The following is a 10828-nucleotide window of genomic DNA, read 5'->3' on the forward strand; positions in this document are numbered from 1 at the left end:
AAATATATGCCACAACAAATCAGAAACATGTTCTTACTTTTCTATGTGAGGAAAAAACCTGCCGAAAGATACCTGCTTGAGTTTTTTAATATTATTTATGCAGAATTCGCCAATAAACTGTTGATTAAATGATAACTTTTGAAACAAACTGTTTGTTTTATTATCGATGTTTTTTTCTACTTTTTACTGAAGTCTTTACATAACAACTAAATGATTTTTCACGGCTTTCTCAAACAATCATCGCAGTGGCATTTTCCGCAAGGATGCGTGAGTTCAATACTTTTCCCGGCTGGTAACAATGTCCACGCGGATAATCTGGCGAGTTTTGGGACTCGGCGTACGATAGCACAGCGACCGGTAGCCGGGTGGAATGTCGGACTGCTGCTCATCTCCCGCTTCCTGGACGGCCCCCGACCGGCGCTGTCCAGCCGACATCTCCCCCCGTCGTCCTTCGCCCTCCTCAGTTGAGTCCATCCGCATGTCCAGCGCCAGCGCTCCGTCGGTGGAAGTCTTGCTCTCCGTTCGCTCCATACTGCTGCAGCCGTCGGCGTGTTGGACACAGGTCCCAACACTGCCCCCGCTAGCCCCCGTCACCAGATGACCCTCGGTTAGCGAAGATCCCGCCGTGCCGAGCAGCTTCTGCTGGTGGCGCTGAATCATTTCGAGCGAAATGTTGGAAATGTTGTCCAGCAGCAGCGTGGCGAACGTGTCCTCGTCATTCTCGGTGATGATGTTGTATTGCTGGCTACCGGGTTGGCCATCGGCGCCCGCTGCCGCCACCGGGCCCTGCCCGTCCGCAGCCCGGCGATCCTGCAGCTCGAAGCTCTGGATGAAGATTTGAGGTATCATGGCACCGCTCCCCGTTCCACCGTTGGGTCCGAGGATGTGCGGGGTGGTGCCGGCCCCGCTGGTCGCTGGAACACCGGAACTGGCAGCGGGCGCGGAACAGAAGCGTGTCAGGTTGCGGTACTGCACGCAGAAGGGTGGCAGCTTGTGGCGCTCGGCTCGGGATGCGCTTTTCGGCGCCAGCGTCTCCGTGCCAGGCGGAATGTTTAAATTAACGATCATCAGTGGCGTTTTGGGGCACTCGTTCGGTTTCCTGTTTGGAAAGACAACAGAAGGGTAGGGTGTGAGTGTGCAGGGTCTCTTATAATGACGTCCAGCCGGGCGGCGACGAGCCTTTGCCGGCCTGAAACTGGCGATGACTGTTGCGAGCGAATTATGAGTGCACGATAGTATCGGTTGAGTTCGTGCCGGATCAAGAAAGCCAGGGTTTCCTCTCCTCCCTTAGAGGCATGTGTTGGAAGAAAAATGTATAAATTAACAGCAAACGATCGGGCGCAGCTTCGGAGGTGTGCAGAGCATCGCTCGGCCGCTTTGTCTCCGGGACCGCAGATTCTACGGAACCGTGTTGGCTCTGGAAAACCCCAGCGATTCAAGGCTCCCAGTCAGCGACGGTGATTCGTGAAGGAGATGATCTACCCAGCAGCGAAGCGATCGTTCCTTCCATAGCGTGTGAAAGTTGTTTCCAACTGTGAAGGGGTTTATTTAATTTTTCTGTTTTATTTTGTGGTCTCTCGTTGGATCTCTTGTTTGTATTTTTTGTGCTGCTTTTTGTTTTGGAACTTTTATGAATCAACAGCAAATAAGCTCTCTAGCGCCTTCACACCCTTCCGCGGCGTTGCGAACTACGGGGGAACATAATTTTGGCGCTGCGGAGAAGTCGCCGACAGTAGTGAGCATTTATGTTTCTGGTGTTCTCAACGTTTGAGACCGATAAAAATAGCTTCGGGTGGAGAGTTATGGTACCACGCATCCGGACAGCGATTACGATCCACAACTGTTTAGAATTGACGATGTTTGCCGTCCTGGTTACGATGAAGCTTGTCACTTGCAAGGCGCCTTAGGGACTGTTGTCATTTTAATCATATCACTCATACAAGCAGCCCAACATTTTAACAAAAAATAAACCACAACCTCTAAGCCACCAACGTAGATCGCCTAAGCCTGAAGGACCACACCAGACCAAGCTGATACGCAGCAGCTTTTGGGGTTTCGCGATCCTCACCAAATGACTCACGGTTCCAACCGTTCCGTTTCCTCGCCCCGACTCACTCCGTTTGGCTTCCACATTCATCCAATGACACCGCAGGACAGCAACGATGTTGATGACAGGAACAATTTACGAACGAAGCCGCGGACTCGCGGAAGCACAGGCGCAGGGAAGAAAACTGAAACGCCTTCAAGGTGTATACTGCCGAATCGACAGCAGTACGGGGGGGGGGACATCATATAAATTGGTCAGAAACGGAGAACAAAACGAAATACCGCGAGATTCCCGTTTCTCTGGTGTGCTTTGGTCTTTGTAGGCCGATTCTTCGAACGGGTGCCTTGGGGATGCAGGAATGCAACGGTGCAGTGTGATATAATCGGGTGGCCCTTGGGAAGGAGCTCGTTGGAATTAGGTGAGCTGAACAGGAAGTGTCGTTAAATAGTTTGCAAGGAGGACCATTTTTAGGGCTTTAAATCGTTCATTGAAAAGTTGTAACTGTTGTAAATGCTTTGAGAAAAACACGGATTTCTTTGTACCGTACTACGGCGTAGTTTGATGAAGAGAATATTTTAAAGAAAGAATAAAAAGCGCTTAACTTTCAGGAAAATTTAGTTTTATAACCACCCTCCAAAACCCTCAATGAATAGAAAATTCTGCTTCGTGCAGTGTTATTTATTTTATTCTTTGGCAGCTTGATACGGTAACTACACTATTTAACTTTTTTTTTGGCAGATTGTCATCGGAAACAATTATAAAATTTTTTTTTTAAATTTCTGATTTCGTTCTTTAGGATGAAATTGCATGCATCCTATGATGTTTATTCAATGTAATGTCTAGCGTCTCGTATTAAAGTTCCCGACTCCGAACTCCATCGCGTTGTTTTGAGCAGCCCAAAACAAAACCCCTTTTGGTCGGAAAGTATGCCAAAAAGCATATTTGACTGACATTTGTTTGGAGCTATTATTATTTTTGCCAAAAATGTTTGCGATCCATTCCAAGCCAAAGGTTTTTTTGTTTTTGGGGGGATGGGGGGCGCTGGCGGCTTGATGCCTTCGGGAGTCTCCCCGTCCCGGCCTTTTGGGTTCCGTCGTCCGAGACGTTTCTAATTTGGCCGAATCCTAGGTTCATTAGAGCATTAGAGCCTGCGCGATGCGCATTGCTGTCGGGATGCGCATCCCGAAGCCGTTCTTGGAATCGAGAATAGGGGGTCCGAATCTCGCGCCTCATGCGCGAAACGGTACACAAGCGAGCGGTGGGAATGGCACGAGAAATCGCGAAAAATATACGAGTGCGCCAGAGGATGCGCTAAAACTAACCAGCAACAAAAAACGTTTGCCAAACGAAGACACAAAACAAAACCTTAACGTCGCGAATCACTGATGAGTGATGCTACATGGAACTGAAACTCCCGAGGGTCGTCGGGTGTGAGCATATCATTGTGCTGAGCAAAAAATAGACGCTTGACACAAGCCACCCTGCAGGGGTGATCCATAAAAAAAGGAAACGGAATATACAAGGAAAATCACCTCCTTACGAAGCGGGCCCGATGGAAAGCAACTGGCCTCACACGATATCGGAAGAGAGGCTGCGCGAGCGTCGGATCTTATTTACATAAATTTTTAATTATATGAATGCGCTATATTGGATATCAAATTTTGGGAATCAAACGATGCCGCCCCATTTTGCGCCGCGGCCTCCCGCTCGCTGTTTCATGCGAGAGGCGCATGGGAAAAACGCGATGCCGTTCTGAAGTTATAGATATGTTTTTCTAGTTCTTCACCGTGCGCTTTCGCGTCTTGGCGCGTCGTCACGTTGCGTGGCGTGTTGAGTGGTTTCGCGACCTCATATGTTTGTGGCTACGATGTCTGTTGGCTGTATGTCTTTGTTTTTTTGCTGTTGCTGTACCGCTTTTGCTAGACCATGTTACTTCCTTCCTTCTCGGGCCATGAATGTCTGGGGCGACTCGCGTGGTTAAATGGTATGTTTCTTTATTTTATTATTTGTAGACACCCTCCGTTGGCCCCGCGGCCAAACTTCAAGTCTCCGGCAGCGAGCTGGTAGGGGAACGTTTTGCAGATGTTGTGCTCGGTCGAGCAAGCGAATCGGCTAAAATCGGCATCTGACACCCGGGCAGTGTGGGGGGGCAGTTTGGGAGGAGGCGTTGACTCGGGGCAAGAAATAAAAGACACCACCCTTTATTTAACCCGCTTGATTTACTGCCCGAAATAGATTTGTAGAGCCATGGGAGCGCATTATGATGTGGCTAATAAATTGCAGGAAATGAAGCGAAATTGGATAATTCGCATACGGCACTCGCGCGACGGACCCGGGCGCCAATGCGAGGGAGATGGCAATCGGGATCTGGGAAAATGCGAAATCAAAGCCCACCGAATCTTCGGTCGAATAAAAAGGAAACCAGGAAGATGCCAGCCGCTGGCGTACAACGTCTAGGGAAGGATTTCGGCAAGGGTTTGGCCATCAAGACGATTTTATGCGCGGGTCTAATTAAAGTCCCGAAGTGGGCGGTGGTGGTGTGAGGTGCGGAAAATCTTGGGAAAGTCATATCGTCAAATAAGATGTGTTTGTGTATAATTTTTTGTTGGATGCAAGGCAGATCATATTTAAAAAAACGCATCTTTGAAATTAGCGCGTACGGCGTCGGGCTCCTTTCGGGTCGATGAGAGTCTAAGACATAAAACTAAGCTGGACAGCTAACATGGTTTGAAGAGGTCGGCGATAAATCTGCATAAGCAGAGGATTGGAACGGTCATCAAAGTGGATGATTGACAAGTTTTAAAATATGTTTTGAGGATGTCAGGATTTATTTTACGGTGATTGTTATATCGAGATTTTCGATTATCTTTGGAAACCCTCTGTGATTGAATTAATCAAAACATTGATGATGAATTATTGGTGGCTTACAACCCCCAATTTAATTAAACAGATCTACGTTAATAAACCGTCAGTTTAATCAAACATTCTACGAGCCTCTCTCTCCACAAGACGAAGTAGAGAGTGCCACCTTTATTTAAATGTGCCCAGTTCAAAATAGTCGTTTTTGTTGCTCATATAACGTATGCGTGATAATGATTGCACCATCGTACTAATATGGTTCTCGTTCGACCTGAGCATACAAATCTTTGGGTCTTAGACAGGGAAAAGGTTGGATAATTATCCTCGAAGATATCGAAGAATCAATCTGCTAGTGTCATGGTGTTTGGAATGGTTGTGAATTGACCGGTTATTCATTGTACATGCAGAAAAAAATCAACATGGAGGTCCATATTGAACATATTGATATTTTTAATTAGTATTTCCTTCGGTGGATAAGTGAAGACTACGGTCAGAAGCAAAAAGGTGAGCTCCGAAACATACATCGAAACGCACCCAAAACTAGTTACAGTAACATCTTATGTACTGGTTGAAGGATATGTGGTAGACATCATGGATTTCTGGTTACTCAGTACAGCACTTTATGAAGACCAAGGCTTACTCTAAACGCCACCCAAGTATGGCAAGCCTCCGGAAATCATTGACCAGTTTTTGGAGAGAAATTTATCGAAGCTACATTTTTAACACCTGCAGTGTATTCCGAAAGCGTATGGAGACTATAATGGCCACAAATGGCAACTCAATCGAAGATTTACTTGCTTAAAAACATCAACAAACATTTCCCTTTAGAATAAATAATAAAACGGCATGCTAAAATTTCTGAGGAGATCTCAAATTTTGTTATTGCTAAATGCAGCAAACATTATCACAAATGCGGTAATATCTTTGTGCAAGTGCTTTTGTGTTTGAATCAAATGAATGGGAAGGGGTTGAAAAATTAAATTGTTCCTAATGATTTTTAGTCCTTGAATCCTGATTTTTAGTCCTTAGAAAAATGTTTACCACTTTTAGTGCGATATGGCAGCCTTTTATTTCTCCAACTAATTATTAAAAAAAATACTTTTAGAACAAACTTGGTTTAGCCTATTATCAGTGGCATTGAAATCATTAAAAAAGGTAAATCAATTTCTGTAGGAACCCGCTTTTTCGGAAACGTAACAGTAAATAGTTCACCGATGGTTCCCTACTTCGGACACCAGATTCATTGTTAACCTTTGTCCTTATGATCTACGACAACCGACGCCGTTATCTATCGTTCTATTGTTACGTTTTGCGGCATAGGTCGAGTTACCTAACAGCAACCGGGGAACCGATTCTCATTGGAGGGCATGCAAAACGCCATCCATCTTGCTCGGCTTACCGATGCACTATCGCACTTCACTGCCCGTCCAACGTTCGTTTTCTCTCACGACGCAAGCGACAGATCATATCGCCGGAGCCGAAATGGTTCCGGGCACCGTGAACGATATGAATCTAGTCTAATTAATTTAGTGGCCAGCGTACGAAAGTTGATTGCTGTCCACCACCAGCGTTGCCACCGGGGAAGGCCAGCCGGAGCTACAGTTCTCCGGGCTGGTAGAAGCGGCTCATAAATTTCGCTACACCTTTATGGTCGGTGCCATAAACCGATTAGCATAATAATGATAAGTTTGGGTTTAGCTTTGCAGCCAATAATCGGCACAATCGGTGGCCGCTGCTTTGGGTGAAGCCTTCAGCTGTTTGCTTTATGGCGATAGAAGGCTGAAGGCGATGGAAGGCTTTTCAAAACTTTCTTCAATGTGACATTTAATTTTCACATTTTTAATTAGATTTCCAAAACGTTTCATCCTAATCCATGGAGTTTTTCCTTTCTTTCTATAAAAACAATTTCTACTTGTTGTTAGCGTTTGTATGGGGTTATTGTTTTATCCTCCAACCTTTTTGGTGCTTGAAGTCATGTGGAGTAGAATAAGATTCATTACCGCAACATGCGTTAAATCCCCTGACACAAACGGTCACCGTATCCAAATACACCCGGGCGAGGGCTTTGAGAATTGCAAAACTTTTCAAAGAAAACTCAGAACGGAAACGAGCGAAAGTGATGATTTCCATTATTGAACTAGACGTAAACTCCACAAAAAAAGAGCCAATAACGAACTCGATTGAGGAAGGGCCCTGACGGGCAGGTACGTACCTCCGAACTGCAGGTGATGCGCAGGTAGTCCACATGGAGGGATTACCGTTTGAAAAACTAGCTAGCGCAATGGGAAAACTACTCAGCAGACCCCGTGAAAAGCAGACGGAAATGAGTGCCACCTACCTTGAACCACGTGGTGAAAATGGTTGTCCCTCGTAGGCCGGCTCCGTTGTGTCGCCCGTCGGAATGGTGATGGTGGCGTGCGAGATGGCGTTGTGTGGCGACGGAGGTGGATTGGTACTGCCCGGGCCGGTGTCGAGATTCAGCAGTTTCCGGGCGGTGCACGGACGCACGATCGGGCCCTCCAGTGGTTCGCGGGGCGGCTGAAGATGGCGCTCGGTCAGACGCATTCGACGGCACAACATTGTACATGGGCTCCTGACGGTTGGATCCTCCCGCCGGATCGGAACACCCGTTTGGCGTTCGGGGTCCCGAGGCTAAACTCCTGTCACTGGAAGGAAATCAAAACCGACAGCGCGTCGTGAAAATATGTGCGCAACGAACAGGGAGCAGAGCAGCGTACAGGTGGAGTTCATCATAATCGACACAGCCGCGACTGACACTGGACACCGCCACCAAGTGTTCGCGTTTGGTCCCGAACAAAAATGGCGAACGTCAGTTTTTGCATGTCGAGCAACCGGAGTGTCCTCGTGCTGCACGGGGGTATGTGACGAATTAATTTCGCATACTAGCCGAACACCAAGCGCCGAGACGCCATCCACGGGGGTCTATCGGACTTGTTGCTCCAAATTTGCCCCGATGTCAATCAATCAATAGACGGCGGACAAATTTAAAGTTCATCTGCCTCGCGACCTCCCGATCAAATCGGAGGACGCTTACGCTCGTACAGCCCGGTGCGAGGATTTGAGGTTGCAGCGCGTGTGGTACGTCCATCGCCTACCGTGAGGCGTGGGTCCGGCTCGCGTTACTTCTCGGTACGCGAACAGCTTGATTGAAATCAAACTCCACCCGACTCGAGGCTCGAAAGCTTTCTTGTGGCTGTTCAATCAGCTGTGCAGTTGAGGTGATGGTAAATGTTGCTAGCTTCTAATCGTTGAGGCTAACATTAGAATTTTTCCAAACGACTTTCATTGCAAAAGTAGAACATTTTTTGATCAACACATTTTCCCATCCTACAGTAGAAAATGTTAATCTTTGTGTGTTCTGAAATACCCACAATGTTTTTAATTAGTAACTTTTTCCAACACGAACCCAGTTCCTATAGCTTGACTCTGTTGAACAGAAATAGAAAGACCCATCGAAAACAAAAACAACAAACCCTCCACCAACTGTCGTCCCCTCCGCGACGACTTTTTCAAGACGACAGTCTGAAGCCACGAAACATGAGCGCAAAGACTTCCCTTGACCAGTTCGGGGATCCCGCCAGTAGCAGCCTCCTAAAAGCCTCCTCGTTAGGCTGCCGTGCTCCTGGGAGGCTGCTGCTGCTGCTGCTGCTGCTGCAAGTCGAGACGTTTTCTTGTCCTCGTCTGCTCCCTCACACCGGCATCAGCAGCCGGCGACTCAGCGACTAATGTAACTCCTGAAGTTGCTGCCGGAGCCCCAGTCGATGGTGTCGGTTCCGAATATAAATTATCAATGATATCAGATTACCCATATATTGTATGTGCTCGCGTGCGTATGTGTGTCGATGCAGCTATCCCGCTCGGTCCGCGGGTTGTTCACGGCAATCCCCCCGTCGTCTTAATCCCCGGCACTCGCTTCGCACTCGGCCCGTGTCCACGCCCGTCTATCGGTCTGTCGGTCCATTAAATCCGAGCTGCTTAATGTCGGGCTCGTCGATGGAACGGGTACGAGGAGAGGGAGGGGAAGGCCGCAAGCCTTCTCTCCCATTATCGAGCGCTGACTATCTTAATCTGCTGCTACAACCGTGGTTGATCGTGTGTAAAATAAAACGATACGCGGCCCGCCGGAACGTAACCAAAACGCGAACGGAACACGGCTTTCTGTGCCTCTCGTGGTGAGGAGAATGTCCGCGCGTTTATGCCTGTGTGTGTGTGTGTGTTCCTAGTCCATCCAATAAGCTACCAGTTGCTACCTACCAAGCCACAAACCAGCACGTCGTCCACGGCGGTGGTGACATTTATGGTGATATGTCGAAAAATGCCACGGGAAAGTGAGCTTTCCGCGATGTGTTTTTCTCGTGTGCCGAGTGCTCGGACGGGTGGACTTGTCGCCGGGAGATCAAATTAACTTGTACCCCCCCGTGCCGTGCAGGGGCTGAATTATTACTCAGCCTTTCTCCCCTCACCCCTATCCGTTGCACGTGAATGGTGGTGTCCAGCCAGTGCGTGACTTTTCTCCAGGGGGGAAAATTATGGACACACGGTGGTTCTACATCACCGGAGAGATTTGGTTCGATAGCGATGGATTTACGTGATTGTAATGGGATTAAGAACCGGTGACAGCAGAAAAGTTGAATGTGGGACGTGTTAGTCTAGGTTTCTATGCAAGGGTTTTTCTTTGAGAAAGAAATTTAAACCTTCGATAATGTGAACCGAACAAGATACGTTTCCAAAACAACGTACCTCTAATTAAAGATGTTATCAGAATGAATGAGAATTCGCCTGGATACCAATAAAAAGTTTTCAACTAGGTTATTGATTTTAAATTTGGTTACACCACCACAAAATTAATAGAAATTATTTTAATTAATTTAATTTATAATATTAATTATATTATAAATTTTATTAAAGAAACAATTGAAACATACAATATGTTTTGAGATATAGTAATACTAGTTTTCTTGCATTTGAAAAAAACATACAATGCGCTAGCTCAAAATTGCTACACACTATGTCATGTTAGCATAATTCATAAATACATTTTTGAACATGTACTTTTATTTGCTTGTCAATGTCTACAAACAGTGCCTTGTTATGTCCTCAGGATTGTTTAGGATGTCCAAGTATCATGAGCCATAGCTCTACTGCAATGTACCATATAAATATCTATAAATAAATATGTTTATCGTAGCATCACTGTGCCCCCACTGTTTTCCTCAAAAGTTTCAGTACACAATGACATTTTTTAACTTGCAACATTCCTAAATGAATTTATGCTACACCAACGGCGCTTCCATGACTCAATATGTCCCACAAACATGGTTTTTCCCTTCTCAAACTTTAAGGATACAATTTTACCATATCCACTTTCCATTCGTCCAAGTTGTCCTTCCCCTTTCACCAATATCCTTTTCCTCCCCCGTGAGCGTTTGACGTTCTGTAATGAAATCCTGACCCGGCGACGAGTTTAACAAAAGCCGGCGTCAAAATCCCGCTGTGCCACGGTTCGATTGGTTTCTATTCCGGGAACAAACTAGCGACGAGACAGATCTTTGGGGAAAAAAATCAAATGAAGAAGCTATTTGAAGTCGACCGTCGATAGCATTGAGCAAACAAGACGGTCAATGATGGACAGATGTAGGCAAACCCAAAAATGACTGCAATAAAGTCTTTGCTTCCCTTTCTCCGAAGTACAATACGCACGACGAGCCGGTACAATCAAGTGAATTGATAAGAAGAAAGTCGTGAAATTTTCGAAATCTACTTTAACTTCGATTGATGAGCCATCGTCATTCACCTGCCCCTTTCAGTGGAACGCAGCATGCCGCGAAATCGTATTACACTAATGGAGTGCTATAAATGCGAAATTGAGAGTCGCTGCATGGACGAATCATTTTTAACCAT

At 46.5% G+C, this 10828-nt stretch overlaps 1 protein-coding gene across 1 annotated transcript; it reads right to left on the reverse strand.

Annotated features, from left to right (window-relative positions):
• Positions 1-232: 232 nt before the first annotated feature.
• Positions 233-7486, reverse strand: LOC131259483 (uncharacterized). The gene is made up of 2 exons (XM_058260985.1): positions 7245-7486; positions 233-1099 (listed from the first exon to the last, which is right to left on the reverse strand). Exons 1-2 carry the CDS (start codon positions 7484-7486, stop codon positions 274-276), a joined length of 1068 nt encoding a protein of 355 aa, XP_058116968.1. The 3' UTR covers positions 233-273.
• Positions 7487-10828: the final 3342 nt, after the last annotated feature.

The sequence above is a fragment of the Anopheles coustani genome, chromosome 3 (genome assembly GCF_943734705.1).
Source record: "Anopheles coustani chromosome 3, idAnoCousDA_361_x.2, whole genome shotgun sequence".
Taxonomy (NCBI): domain Eukaryota; kingdom Metazoa; phylum Arthropoda; class Insecta; order Diptera; family Culicidae; genus Anopheles; species Anopheles coustani.

What these genes read in the sequence shown, in the direction of transcription:
- LOC131259483 (XM_058260985.1), bottom strand. Translation starts at nt 7,486, where the DNA reads ATGTTGTGCCGTCGAATGCGTCTGACCGAGCGCCATCTTCAGCCGCCC. An exon ending in TTTTCACCACGTGGTTCAAG is followed by an intron (nt 1,100 to 7,244) that starts GTAGGTGGCACT and finishes CTTTCCAAACAG; the next exon opens with GAAACCGAACGAGTGCCCCA.